The following is a 16025-nucleotide window of genomic DNA, read 5'->3' on the forward strand; positions in this document are numbered from 1 at the left end:
AACCCACTGAATAGGGATCCAAACTATATCACCAAACTTGACGACGATTTTTTTTCTTACAAGTGTAAGCATCAGAGCGTTGTCATTAGAGGATTTCAATTATCCGGTTATCGATTGGGAGAACCTTTCAGCTGGAGATCAATATGAAAGAGACTTTCTTAAGTTGGTGCTCGATAATTTTTTGTATCAGCATGCATCAGAAGCCACTAGTGGGTAGTACTGCTATTTTATAGCAATTATCTCTTAATCTCTTATCTCTTAACCATAGAGTCATGGTTAAGAGATAACGAGTTATGGTGAACGGGGAATTCTCTGATTGGACAGGTGTCAGTAGTGGAGTTCCTCAAGGAAGTGTCCTGTGCCCCATACTTTTTTTCACTTTTTATCGATAAACTCGATCAGGGTATCGATGGGATTATTAGCAAATTCGCGGGTGCCGTGAAGTTAATGGGGGTAGCCGGGCATCAAAGCGGTAAGGAGATGCTCCAGACCAACTTAAATAGGACTGGGGCATGGGCAAATGAATGGAGCATGACGTTTAGCGTTGACAAGTTCATGGCCGTTGACAAGTGCTTTTTATCGATAAACTCGATCAGGGTATCGATGGGATTGTTACTAAATTCGCAGATAACTTCGAGCTAATCGGGGTAGTTGAGAACCAAAGCGATAGGTACTTGCTCCTGACCAACCTAAACAGTATTGCCGCGTTCGGAAATGAGGGAGCATATATTTTAGCGTTGACAAGTGCATGGTCGCTCATTTTGGTTCGAACAACCCACATTTTTCTTTTGCTAGTTGAATGATGTCAATATCCCGGATGCAACTAGGGTAACCGATTTGGGAATTCTCATTGACGAGCGGCTTAGGTTTTCTGAACATTGTTCAGCGGTGGTCAAAAAAACAAATAGAATGCTTGGTCTCATTTTGAAAAATGTCTGTTCGCGTTCTCCTAAAGTCATTCTTCCGCTTTTCCGAGGCTTAGTTCGTCCTGGACTGGAGTATGCTGTAAGGTTTTGGACACCATACCTACCGAGAAGGCATAGACTTGGTTGAAAGGGTGCAGAGAAGAGCTACGCGTGTCTTTATTGACACACAGGGCTTGAGTTATGAAAAGAGACTTCATTTTTTGAATAAAGTTTGCAAAATATGCATAAGGTAGCATGTTATTTTGTCACAAATATCGAAATTATGTGAGCAGAGAAACAACAGGTCAGTGCAGGTGAAATAAAAGAGAAAGTGCTCCCACCTGGAAAGAAAGATCCTTCGTATACCGAAGCGATTGTTTTTTTTTATGATATATAAAGATATTTATTCAGCTCAACCGAGTTTTTTTAAGCAGGCTATTTATTATATTTTTCTAGATTTCAGCAGAGGTTCCCATGTAATGATATTATTTACTATTTGCCTACCCAATAAACGAGTGAAAGTGTGGAAGTAGGGATACGAGATATATTCCTAAACTTGGACATAACGACGCACTCATCTTTGGCTATGTTCCTCATATATGTTTACAACAGAAGGCCTAACTACACCAGAGATGAACGACAATTTTTTTTCAACCAAAACAGAACCCTTTTTAATATGTATACATTTTATAACGGTGCTTTACAACGCAGGGTATTTATTATCAAACATTAGGTATTGTTTCGCCCATTTTGTTTCTGAATTGAAGGAGGAAGACATTGCCTGATTCTTTAATAAATTACCCTAGGATCACCCTAAAGCATGGGTCCCCCGGGCACGGCCCGTGGGGGAGGGGGGCTTCTCGAGTGCATAGGAGCACTCCACGATAATTGGATCAGGTGCTATGATAAATAGCAAGTGCGGCTTGGGCAAATGTCTCATTGTTCCATACAGAAATTCGAGCAATTGACAAGGGCCACATAAGTTTAGGGCCGTTCGATGAGAGCTTTGCCCAAGGCCCCCACCGGAGGCGGTTTTATGGTTTTGTCACCTGTGGGATATACAAATTTTGTCACTTTTCACCCATTCTAGTATAGTTTTCTTAACCACTCATTCCTCCAAATTATCAGCCCAGCTCGCTTAGTTCCCCTCCCCTCTCACACCGTAAATATGCTTCTGTGGTCACTCTTTTGGTCGTTCACACCCTCTAGATCACTTTTTTCATCCCTCGCTCACCAGGTCATTCTTTTGGTCACTCACATGCTTATACAGTCTCTAGATCAGGTGTTTCCCAATGTAAACCTCCTCCTGGAACCTTTGATGGGGCTGTTCCACGGAACAAATTTTTGAATATTTATCCAAAAAAAAAAAATTGTGACCCTACTGCCGTCTTATAGCGTTAGAGCAAAATAAAAAGGCTTAGGCACCACATCAGAATTTACATATTTATTAAATCATTGTGCCAGATCTCATGGAAGCCCCCTATGCAACTGAGGTCGCTGTACCGTGGCCGAATGAGACTCGTATGTTAAGATGGCCCTAGGTATCCCGTAAATTCCGCAATTCAAGAATCCTCACTCTCAAGAGTATCTCACTAGTGGATCAAAAATTTCAAAAAAACATTGTTTATACAATTTATAAAATTCCTAATGAAGCGGAAAATGACATGCATGAGATTTTTTTTATAGTTTTTATCTCGTTAAAATTTCTAAATAAAGAACAGCTTTGCGAACAGGGCAACAAGGTGGAAGCAGACGGATCTGGTGCCTTGGGTGCTACTGCTCCTTCTACGGGAAGCCAAAATGCGTGCTTGCCCCTGGTGACAAAATATCTATTTGCAAGTACATATTAGAATTGTAGTACGAAGCTGGAATCTTCACGTTGATTATATTTTTAGTAAATGTCTCCAAAACCTCTTTTTCCTTCGTTGTAACCTGAAAAACTCCACCGTCATATCCGTCACCTGTACTACCAGACATATATCCTCCTTGCTCTCTCCTATGCCTGTGAAACCTGGGACCCCCCCATACCCAAACCAACGTACAGATTAGAAACTATTCAAAATAAGTCCACTCGCTACATTTTTAACTGTTGGTCTTCGTCTGTCTCCCTATAGGAACTCAAGTGCCAACTCAATATCCAACCGTTCTCCTCGACTTATCTCTCGTTTAACACACTTTTCTCTTCAAAATCCTCCATGGGTTTTTTAATATTGACACCTCCAACACTCTAATTAAACCCTCACATTTCTCTGTTAGACTCAACCATTAAGGGCAAGTATTACTAAGTAAGCAAATTTTTATTCATTTTTGACCCCCTTGTCAGCAAAACTCTAACCCCCCCCCCCCCCCCCCCCGTCAGCAAAATTTCGTCATCACTACCTCCTAACGCATATTGGTGGGATCGGAAACGTACGAGGAAGGGGGCTCATGCGTCTCCCCACCCAGATGGAAAACATTTCGAAAGAAATTACCCGTATATGTTATTATAATCGATTTCTATTGATTTCAGTGCTATTTGAAGGGTAAGAACCCAAAACTTCTCTTTAAAAAATTCATTACTACCCTAATATACCCTATACTTAAGCCACATGGTAAACCATTGACCCGCAGACTAAATGTGGCCCTGAAGGTTATCTGATGTGGCTTGCCCCTCTCAAACCTAATTTTGTAAAAATGAACTAAGCGGCACATTTACAAATCGCTTAAATAACCCATCGCACAATTCCAGAGCATTTAAGTGGTCCGTGGCACATTTTCAGATCACTGAAGTAGGCCTCAACGATCACTTTCACATTCAAAGATCACCTTAGTAACCCGCAACAGTTACAGAACACTTAAATGATCCGTGGAACATTTAGAGATCCCTTGAGTGACATGTGGCACAGTTTTAGAGCACTTAAGCGGCCACCAGTGTTGTTCTACATCGCTCAAATTACCCGCGAAACATTCCCATATTACTTAAGTGATCCGTGGTATAATTACGTATCACTTGGAGTGATGCATGGCAAAGTTCCAGAGCACCTAAGTGGCCTGAACACATTTCCAGAACACACTTGAATGATCCGTGAAACATTTAAAGATCATTGAAGTGGCTCTGTAGGGGACTTATCAATAGGTAGAACGTTAGTTCAGGTGCTCAATAGCTATCGAAAGGTTTCATCCGTTTTTGGCGCACCGAATAAGATGCCATTAAGAATATTTCATATCTTCATGAAGGGTGATTGATGACGTAAGCATCATCCAAACCCCCCTCCTCCCCTCTTGTCATTAAAAGTCAGCAAATCGGGACCCCCCCCCACCTCGATGCTGACGTAATACTTGAATGACCCCTTAACAAAAACTTCAGCCCATCTTTGCTTCTTCAGATTGTCACAAATTTAGCTTCTTCCCAAGAACTATTATGGACTGGAGCAACCTACCACCAAATATTGAAGATTGTACTACGATTTCCGAATTTTCCTGTATCATCAATCGTCAAACATAACTTCCGTATCCTCTTGTATATGCCTCGGCCAAACAATATTGAATAAATAAATATTAGTAACAAGAGAGCTTTCTTCTCTTGGAATCTCTCCGGGTTCCAGGATTTTTGAGGGTTCCATGGCGTTTAATCATACGGAACACCAGTTGGAAACCCATGCTCTATATCAGTGATTCCCAACGTGGGCGTGAAGCTACGAGTATAACACAGGAATCCTATGGGTTAGATTGCGTTGGGAGGAAAAAAAGGTTGGGAAACTATGCTCTATACCCATCAGTCTTTCTCTTACAAGAGCTATAAAAATAGCAACACAAACAAGCCCATAGAATCCAATGGTATAACCGTAGCTTCCATCGCCCACTTTAGGAAACACTGGTTTAAACCTTTTAGTCACAATTTTAAGATAGGAGGTCGACACATATATTGGTTGAATTTAGGTTTTCAACCAATCCATGTCGATCCATCCTATCCAAAAATGGACACTACGGTTTCAACCGTCTGTGAATACCTCACTAACGGCCGTATTCACCAACAGTTTAAATTACAATCGCAGGTTAAATTAGCGATCGACACGGATCGGTTAAAATCCTCAATTCAACCAATCCGTTCACCTGTGATTGCAGTTTAAACTGTGTTGATGAATACGGCCAAGTGGGCAATATTGTAGGGAACTGACGAAGAAAGGGAGGCCATAGCAGTTGCAGTATTGGGATCCTATCACGTCGATGAGAACCATGAGCAGGTCAGAGAAGTGGCAGGAGACTAAAGCCACGTACAAAAAGTGTTCACAATTTCTACTATATTAGCAATCATCACCAGACTGATTTATATGTATTGTTCGTAAAATGTGTTTTGTGAACTTTATTTCATCCTTCTCAATGTTGTCAATTCTAAACGCAGAAAAAATGCCAAATCCATAATTTTTTGTATAAAAAAATTTATTTACAAGCAAACACTTCTGAAAACGAAGCGAGACAGTCGAGTACAATATCCCAACTGAAAAAAATTGTCAAAACAGTGCTTGACACATACAACAAGTGTTAATTCAACTTCAATCACACAATGCATCGAGTAATTATAAAAATTTCAGTCTAAGAATTCAATCAAATCTTCAACAAGTACCTATAAACAAAGATGTGGAGAAAAAAAAGTGGAAAACTTTGCGCAACATGAGAAACGTGTCAATATCTGTGTTCCAATATATTATACCTCTATCTCTTTCTCATACACAATTTCCTACACATACTCATATATACAAGCACTTCATTTTACAGCAGCCATTCAATTTCGTTACAAGTACAGCAAGAAATACTATACTTACGAAACAAACAAGGCTTTCATGGGCATCACTAAATGAACAATTTGTAATGTTCAGGATATTAGACCGATTTGTTCCAAAAAAAAGTTTATTATTTTTCATTTATTTTTTTTGAGAAATACACTTCTGTAAAGACTTATTTCTCGATAATGCTCAAACAGGAAAATCAGCCTAATATACCAAATTTTTGAATGGTTCATTGTGAATACGGTTGCAAACAGTTGTTGTGTGTTGAATTTTAAAAAATTCACGCATTACAGCCTTGATTCGTTACAAGTATAATATCACTCAGCATCGGAACGATTTCACAATATCTCACGATGAAGCAAAAAGTATCCAATGTATGACGAAATGTTAATCATGAAATGGCAAATAATGAAAAAAAGAGGAAAAATTAAAAATATCACTTTAGGCTGTGTATCATATGTACAGATGTCCACAATATTTTCAGTCTCTATTTTGTCAATAGAAAGTTTTAACTATTTAATAAATAAATTTACAGCCCTACCCCCACAGTTCCCACTGCTGATCGTTGCATCAAAAAACAGTGAAATGTCTCATTTGACCAGTAAATAAAATATTAAACTTGCCAAACAATGAGCATCCTTGCGAATGTAATCACTAAGATATTTTAAAGTATCACTCATTGATGAAAATGATGACTATTCCCACATGCATAATATACAGCATAGCTGCGAACTTTGGAGAATGAGAATTCGGGAGGTTTTCGCGCGTATGAATTTAGAACCACCCTGTATATTGCAATGTCTTTTTCTTGATAGTGTAGTGAAGTGTTGACACACATTTCAGTTTCCTCCAAATTCAAAATACACGGCCAGATATATACAATGAACAAATACAATTTTTCTCTTTGTAGTTCTTATTAACAGAAGAAATACATGAAACTCATTAATGCCCAGATTCGAAACAAAAAATGAAATATACATTTCACAAAGATAGGTTTCTTCCAAAGGTCTCTTCACTCTACCAGAATAAAAAACGTCATGCGAAATTACATAAATTGGTATTGCCACTCTCTCTCGACTATTCTTTCGAATTCTGCCAAGCACTTAATATATTTAGGGCTCTGTCCAGACTTTTTTTTCCCCTTAGGGTCCTGTTTTTGTGAAATTTTTTATGAAAAGGGTCATTAATTTTGTGAAAAATAAGTAATTTTGTGGGAAGCAAAATAATTTAATTGATCACAAAAGGTCAAACTTATAATTTCATTAATTTACATTTTGTGAAGCATTTCACAGATCTGGAAGTTTGTGAAGGGTCCAGAAAACAAACCAAAATTTCGGCTGGACAGACCCGATATTTCTACGCATGAATGAAGAAAATACACTTACTCTGTTACAATCAATACTTTATTCACAATAAAGTCCCTTCATGCAAATCAAACAGGCTTACGCCAGCAACTTTTACAAAGAAACAGATTTTGTATAAAAAAAGACGTTCAAATAAGTGAATAACTTCGAAGCAGCAGAGTTCACTCACAAACAGCACTCGGAATATTTACAGTGGCAAGGCAGAAAAGTTGATTCACACAAGAAATATATGACAATTTCCCAATTCTCTAAACATGTGGAACAAACAGAACTAACCATTCGCTGGCGCAAGAGGCACAGAAATCTTCCTTTTTGCTATACGGAAAAACTTTTCTGGTGGAGAAAAAAGACAGCATTCAGAAGTTTCCAGGATTCAAACAAAACATGCGTAACTTTCGCTCTATGTGATCGGAAATTCATAAATTTTATTACTTGCAATCATTTTTTTAACGACACAAACACCCGTTCACAATAAATTAATTTCCCCCTAAGAATCAATCGATACCAAGAAATATATATAACATTTATATACAGAACCTTCAATCATACATTTGAAAAAGTAAAGAGCATGGCAATCATCACCTGTGACTTTTCTCCCGTGAATGATGATTACTTTTCTCTTTACGAGATTTGTGTGTCTTCTCGTGGTAATTTGAGTGATGGTTATGTTCATAATTATGAGATGGAGACTTGTTACGATGAGATTTCGATTTGGATTTGTAACCTTTCTTAGACGTGCTGGTGCTACTGTGCTTGTGAGGTGGGGAACCAGTAGGACTAAAGCTACGACTCCGACTCTTCTTTCTTTTGTGGCTACTTCTGTGTTTGGACTTTTTTGCCTCCTTGATCTTTTGCGGAGAAGGGGAACGTGAATGCCGAGACTCCTTGAAGCCCCGAGGTGGTGTCTTTTTGTGTTTGCTCCGCTTTGGACTCGGGCTCTGGCTTGATGCAGATTCTGAAGAGCTGGTTCTCGTCTTTTTCTTTCGGTGTGGGCTACCGTATCCGTCATCGACAGGAGACTGACTTTTACGTTTTCTGTGGTTGGACTCTTTTGCTTCCCTGCACAAAAGACAGATCATTAAAAAATATAATCATAAAATTACATTCACTTTCCAATCTCAGATTTTTGAAGCTGCCACAGATTTTAAATATATGTAAACCTTCATACACAGTCATATCATATATGAATAATGACATTCTTTCCCTATAATCATAACATTAGTGCTTCATATGAATGGTGTAAACATTTGTACAGTGAAACCTATCAAGACTAGTACTTTGATGTGCGCCTTCATCAAAACTAAATGTAAAACAGAATTTTGGCGCACCGAATAAGATGCCATTAAGAATATTTCATAAAGGGTGGTTGATGTAAGCATCGTCTAAACCCCCCCCCCATCACAAAAAGTCAGTAAATCGGAAACCCCCTTCCCCCATCGATGCTGACGTAATACTTGAATGACCCCTTATTGCACAGCGAAACCTTCAGCTACAAGGATACTTGAGAATATACTGAGAAATTGAATTTTCTGGATGTTTCTCAGTATATTTCAGGCCAAAAAAAAATACCATCTCTGCATACTTGAAAATATTGGCAAAAATCTCTCCCTCTACAACAGTACTTTTTTCAAGTATTGTTTGGAAATGCCTTAAGTGTAATGTTAAGGTCACTCAATACAATAATAACCTTTACTGTGATAAATCCCTCTACAATGATATTTTTCAATGGTACAGTAGACTCTCGATAATCCATGCATGGGATAGTCTGACCCATCCAGCAATCCAGTGTATTAGGCAGGTTTTCCCCTAGCATTTAAAAAAAAACGTGTGGTCCGATATGTGCTGGATTAACGAGAGAGTATACTGTATTTCGAAACTGCTACAACAATATATTTCACTCAAAATCACATTCGATTTTGCCCTTTCTAAGGTGCTTAACCGTTTAAAGACAGAACTATGAAGAAAGTCACTTATTGTTTTGAAATTTGGAATTGGAGGTCCTTTTGCATGGCTATACATAGATCAAGTTTGAAATTTGAAGAAAAAAAAATTTTTCTTTGTTTTCACGATGTTTCATAAATGGGACATTGGCACTTGGGAAGAGGTGAAAGCGGAAACTGGTATCGTCTATATTCTCACGATTATTTATTTCTGGAGTACAGTTATCACACAAAATTTCCTATTTTCTACTACAAATTCAAATTCGTAACACATACCGATTTCTTAACATAAAAATGAGTGCAGAAAATTCAAATTTCTGTGATAAAAGAAAAAAATATATATTTGATGGACCTGTTTGTCATATTGGTAGCATTTATACATCGTGTTTTGTTTTGGCAAACCACACATCGTCCTTGCGTCGCAGACACAATATAATGGCCATCAGATGAACTGACATCTTTTTTTCAGTTGACAACGTGGACCTGGATGAATAATTAACCCCTCCTTAGATCGTAGAAGGTTCATTGTCACTTCTCTTCGGAATTCCAAATGAGAAATAAGATCCGCTTCTTGCAACTCTGAATGAATTATCTAACGTGCTATAATGGTCATATGGTAAATCTTTTCCAATGAAATCCAGAGCTGAGGTTTTTATCGGATTCTAGAAAAATTTTTTTTTTTATCCCACATAATAATTTTTTTCGGATTGCTCAAAACTGTCTTGCCTTTTCTTGAAACTTGAGTGTTGTACTCTTATGTTTTGCTCCTTTTTTCTGCCCTACATCTTTTGAAGAACATGTTTCAGGAGTTTTCTAACAACCCATCCTCGTTGTTGCAAAATTACCTAGCATTTCACATACATCAGTTGGAGCTGTTGATACTAGATGATTTTCAACAATATCATCTTCATCCACAATGTTCCCATTTTCATTAGCACGTAATTGGAATATATCTAAATCCTCTAATTAGGAATCTGAAAGTTTCTAAATATCTTACAGCTTCTTCTAATGTGAAATATCTTTTTGATATGGTTACACTCAGCTGAACAAAACAAGACTATCTAAGATTGTCGAACTCGGTTTGATTAGTCTACAGTTTGCTAAAATATACATTTCTAAGAATGAAAGAATAAAAAGTACTCATCCAATATAAACAATCCACCCCAGAAAGCACATTCCTCTGTGTCATATTACCCAGAATTAGCCCCTATACGCTTGTCAAACCATGATAACACCTTGGGGTTCGAATGGGAAAATCGAAGCAGCGCACTGCTCATTAGATATCACTAGAATCCCGCTCTCTTGAAAGGCCAATATTCCATAAATGGAACATGCATTTTTGAACGCGTGTAACTCTAACGTTTAACAGTACAAAGAAACTAATTCATTTAATTTGATTGACATACTAATTGGTAGAAACACACAAAATAATTTTCAATTTACTTCAAAATTTAAATTTTTGCAAATTTTAATCGAAATGGGGGGAAAATACTCGAAAAATGTCAAATTTCAAAATTCTGCCAAAAATTTTTATATAAACTTGAAAAGTTTCCTAATTTATTTCAAAAAATACTTCAAACTCTCCTTTATACACGGTAAAAAACAGGAAATGTTTGAATAAATTTTTATCTGATATTTTTGTAAATAAAAACTATGTGCCATTTATGGAACATTGGCCTTTAAACGGTTAATACCTTTAGTATTTTGCACTATCTACCATCCGAAAGTGTAAATGAAGCTACTTTATGTGTTGTACACAAAAATGGCTGTGCGATAAACCACGTTATAGTGGGGAAGGAATAACTGAATTTTATTAATGAATTATAATTTTTTGTTGCGATTTGTTGTATTTGTATTTGTATATACAGTGGAACCTCTTCCCTAACAGACACTTTTCTGATCCCAGTTCTGTGGAATAGGGCTTTCCTGTATTTCACTCCCGTTAGTAGACATTAAAATCAGGCACACTAATTTATTTATTCTCTGTCATAAATCGAGAATTTATCCTATTCAACTAAGAATATGGTTAGTCCCAAGCTTGTGTTGGTAAATACAATAAATGATTAATTAATTACTTAATTAACTGAACATAACTATAGTTCAGGATAGTGAATTCGAACTCTAATCTTGGGTTTTTGCTGATACGTGTGAAGGAAGCCAACATTACAAGACACTAATGTTATGCTTTACACTTATTTTAATTAAATTTGATTTTTATTGCAAAATATATATGTAGTGCATGTATCATGTATGGGCAGAAATAATTAATTGGTTCAATGAAGAGAAGAAAGGTTATAAATTTTTCGTTATTTTTATCAACTTCAACTTTATTTGGGAATTACACAATCACTAGTAAAAGCGATAAATTTAGTGAAATTTAATCAAACTTTCTTTATCAAGACGACCTGTGATTATGCGTAATCACTGTATGTATTGTAAAAAACAAACAAATGTTAGGAACCAATTGCGATTGAAGCCAAACGCCTTATAAATGAGGTTCCGCCATATATCATGGTAACTTCCCATAAGTGGACAAAATTTTAGGTCCCATGGGTGTCCGTTATTGAGAGGTTCTACTGTAAATGTATTTTATGATGATGCTAATATTAACGAGCATAATTTGATAGCATCTGATAACGCCTACAACATAATGTCTACTACCTGTCTACAACATTTTTTGTGTTGGTCTGCAGAATATCGTTACATCACTGTTTTAATTTTGAATAAAAATGTGTTACAATTTCAAACTATAAATTTGAGCACAGCTTTTCAAATTTTGGAGACATCCTTTTTCCAACTAATCACACACATACAGCACAACCCATGACTAAATACAGTCGAACTTAGCATCATTTGTCGTGTGAAAAATGTGGAATCACAAAATCCACCATTTATGACTTTTTTGGATCTGAGCAGTATCTATAAAAAAAAAATTAAAATAAAGAAAAAAATCTAGTTTGAGAAAAGGAATGGGAACATAAACCGCTTCTGCAAAACAAAAAAACACGCTCCATGCTATAGGTGGCATTGCATTATATAACAGTTGATCACAGTTCATCCAAAATAACAAATTTTAGAGATACTAACCTGGGGCTGATACCATTGCTATGCTTGATGTCTTCTTTTTCTTTCTTGATATTCATAAGGGTTTGCTGTAGCATATTTGGTGATATCTTCTCATTCTTTGGCGATGCTAAATTCAAACAAAAATAAACATCATTTCACGAGTATATCAATCATTAAACAGTTAAAATACAAAAAAATTTTAAGCAAAGTTCTTTCATATTAAATCTCATGAAAACTACAAAAATTCAGAAACAAAGCAAACTACTCTTATAAGAGTAGAATATTCCATAATTACAAATTTGAGATATTTCTCCACAGAATCTAAGGAAAATCTATTAAAATGCAAGCCTTCTAAATTTATTCAACTGCACCTATTTCCATCCCAGATTTTTCTTTAAAAATTTGACATTCTCCTTCCCCAACAAGGGAACTGACACGATCTTATATACTTGTTACTGTCTATCCTGTAACATATATTAAAATACTTACAGGGGTTAGATGAAGGTGAAAATGAAGCGGCATGGTTTGCTAGCACAGCATTGACACTAGCGAGACCTTTGGCTTTGAGCTTGTTTTCAGTATGTACTCTCTTTACTTCTTCCACGATCTTGTCCAACTTTTCTGCATCGGGCTGGAAAAATAATGGAAGAGATATCATTGAATGATGCATAAAAACGTTCAAGAGATAAAAGAATTACATTCAAAACAAATAAGTCGATATTTCTTAACCCTCTGGCTGCTCATCCAGCGATTTCCACGGGCAACTCAAATGTAGCAAAATCTGCTCATCCCGCGATTTCCACGGGCACATGTTTTTCTTCCTTTATTGAGAAGCGCATCCCATTTTTTCTCCGTTTTACCACTGAAATAAATTATATACAGTATTAGACATTTCATTTACGCTTTGGACAACAGATGTCATTAGTTGTCCACTAAATTGCAGCATTTGAAGGCACGTGGTATTACTGCTCAAACTTCACTTTTTGAGTGAAAAAAAATTACACAATTTTTGAAGCAATTTCGGTCCACAAATTGAGCAGTCAGAGGGTTAAAAGCCCCTTTTCCATGTGCAGGCATACTTTCAGAAACACTGGGATTGTTCAAACTAAATAAACATGTTGGTAACATGATACGAGTGTTCAACACCACCATGAGAAACTTACTTTGCGCACCGAATATAAAGATAGGATAATATGGCAAATGTTATTGATATCCTCCTCAGATGCATCAAATATTAAGTACCAGGCAGGTTTGTTTGGTAAAGGTATCTGTAAAAAGAAAAAAAAGACATGTAATGATGAAAAACAAATGCTTGCTTTCTAAAGTTAATAAAAATGACAAAAAAAAAATATTGAAAAATACCTGTAACACTCTGGCACTAAGACAGATACATGCGCAAGCTATTGTCTCAGGAGGATAACAAACAAAGACTTCTGATCTCAAGCTATCGTTCATGTAGTTCCTAAGAACGGAAATAACAATTAATGCATAGCGCACAAATACATCCAACACTTTACTTTAAACACTGAAACTACATCGAAAGAAATATTGAAAAACCAGACTTAAAAAAAAAAAATGTAGTTGAATTGCCAAAAACAGCTTACAATTGACAAAGAAAATTTTCAGACCATATCCAAACAGTACAGATCATTGAGCTGACAATCGGCAATTGGTGAAAAATACATCACCACTGTACTCAAAGGTAAAATCATGGCACAGGCCAAGAAAAAGAGCACATCGGGACAAAGAATAGGTTCATCCAACAACATAAGTTTCAATCTTTCATCAAAGGAAACATTTCATGATTTGACAAAATGGTAGTCAACAATGTGAAAGTTAATAGTCATTATTACTTTAAACTATGGAGAAATGTAGAACAAAAAGTGTACACAAGAGGTTATATCATTTTGGGGAGGGAAACACCCTTTTCCATCTGAAAAGTTTTCTTGTAACTCCTTTCCTCCAGCAACCGCTAGAACCATGACAAAAAAATCCAACACCAACAGAAATTTGACAGCTGTCTTCGTGTATTTTATTGAGGAAGTAAGGCTTTAAATATAATTCCATAGCTGCCAACTTAGGAGAATGAGAACTTGGGAGGTTTTTGCCTACTAAAAATAAATGTAAAAAGGATCTTACTAATGAAAAATCCCTAAAACGTTTTAAAAGGGAAATTTGTGATATTTTCCTGTTGCAAAAACCCGTGACAACCGCAAGTCATCACCAATCATGGTCAAGCTGCAGGTTAAAGTCCTTGGGTTAAATTACCTCTCAAAAATCAAATTTTGCACGCACGCACACACACACACACACACACACACACACACACACACACACACACACACACACACACACAAAAAAGAAAAAAAAGAAAAAAAAAAAAAAGAATTGGGGGGGGGGGGGGGGGAGATGACAGAAAAATTTCTCTGAAGGGGGGCGACGGAACAAGAAGTTTGGGAAACTATGATGTAGAAGATCTAGGCATCGTTATGCTTTCTATGTAACCTTGTCATTTCACACAAGTAATTTTAAATTGTGATAGAAATTGCTATTTTAATGTATATAAAAAAAACCTTCTCGGAAAAAAATCAGGGCCCCAAAAAATAGGAGGGGTTTCTTATATTATTTAACATGATCCATGTATATAAACTTTTTTCACTAAATTTTAAGCTCTAAAAATTAAGGGGAGTTTTTTATATACGTTAAAATACCTCAAGCGCGTCATTTAGGAGGGGGCACATTGCCTTCCCAATTTAAAAAAGGCACTAGAAATTATATATATATATGCACGCACACACACACGTCGAGTTCATATTTTTTGTCCCCTTTCTGAAAAAAATTGAAATGATGGCCCTGAAATACTTATATTACCATATTTCAGTCCTTTCCAGGGTTTAAGCTAGATAAAAAAATTCCTTTAGCAAAAAAGCAAAAATAGGGGGAAAAGCTTCAGCAAAATGCTACACTGTTAATCATTGATGGTTGGATGTCTATTAGTTTCGCACCTCTGTACGCATTTTTGCAAAAGTGGCTACTGCTTTCGCATTGTACGATTTTTTCCGAATTTTGCGAAAAATGCAACCGTAGCTTAAACCCTTGGTCCTTTCACTAGATAAAGTCAGCCTCAGAAATCAGCCACAATTCAGTTAATTTCGATTTGTCACGAGTTTTAAATCCTAATCCATTTTGATACAAAATATGCCATCTTGAAAGGAAAATAGTTAAATCAAATTGTTGCTTTGAGATCCCCACCTTGACTTGTCCTGGCACTTCTCCACAAGTCACTCAACGGGTAGAGTGATAGCACTTCATATGATATTAAAGAGTGGAAGTTATGAAGGATGGGTAAAAATAAAATAATTCAGATTCAAATTTTTTTTTCGGTTTCCAAACACAGAAAATATATATTATCCACATAGTTGTCACCAGAAAAGTTGAAAAAAAATTCCCAAGACAGCTTGCAAGATATATACACAGGAAATTAGTACTCTATCTTCAAAGTAGTACTACTTTCGAATGGGTCATTAGATAGCATGATTATGGAAGATGGCAAAAATAATAAGAAAAATCATTCAGTTCATGGGACGTGTGAAAAAAAACACGTTTACTCATCTTCATCTAAAATTTGTGTTTGGATGAAGATGCACCACTTGTTCAGCGATATCAATGGGAATGTTATTCCAATAGTTTGAGTAAACGAGAAATTCAAAACAATAAAAAAAATTCATCAAAGAAAGGTTAGAAACAAAGCACAAGAATCTTAACCTTACCATGCAGTTTGCATCAATCTTTGGTTTTTCACTTTGAGAACTTCAAGCAAAGTCACTATTATCTGCAAAAATAAAAAATTAGATTTTAACTAAATATTTGGCCAAGGAAAATAGCCAAGGCAATACTAACTCATAGAAATGAAATCATAATTGTAATAAGCATTGATATCAGGTCTTTGAGTTTTGACAGCTTTTCTGGGAGACGGTTTCAAAA

The 16025-nt window shown here is 36.3% G+C and overlaps 1 protein-coding gene across 2 annotated transcripts in view; it reads right to left on the reverse strand.

Moving 5' to 3' along the window:
* Positions 1 to 5303: 5303 nt before the first annotated feature.
* LOC149063573 (cyclin-L1) overlaps positions 5304 to 16025 on the reverse strand; it is a 35146-nt gene continuing 24424 nt past the window's right edge. The window contains exons 5-11 of one of the 2 annotated variants that reach the window (XM_089255775.1): positions 15812 to 15873; positions 13404 to 13503; positions 13205 to 13309; positions 12531 to 12672; positions 12063 to 12168; positions 7618 to 8094; positions 5304 to 7368 (exon numbers count right to left, since the gene is read on the reverse strand). In XM_089255775.1, the coding sequence (XP_089111901.1) occupies positions 7284 to 7368; positions 7618 to 8094; positions 12063 to 12168; positions 12531 to 12672; positions 13205 to 13309; positions 13404 to 13503; positions 15812 to 15873 (1077 nt within the window). In that variant the 3' untranslated portion in view covers positions 5304 to 7283. Of the gene's footprint in view, positions 8095 to 12062; positions 12169 to 12530; positions 12673 to 13204; positions 13310 to 13403; positions 13504 to 15811; positions 15874 to 16025 lie in introns of both variants that reach the window. The other variant, XM_089255776.1, reaches the window with a different exon arrangement.

This window comes from Pholcus phalangioides, unplaced genomic scaffold (assembly GCF_987345545.1).
Source record: "Pholcus phalangioides strain wild (caught in Gottingen) unplaced genomic scaffold, Ppha-v1.0 ptg000172l_1, whole genome shotgun sequence".
NCBI lineage: Eukaryota > Metazoa > Arthropoda > Arachnida > Araneae > Pholcidae > Pholcus > Pholcus phalangioides.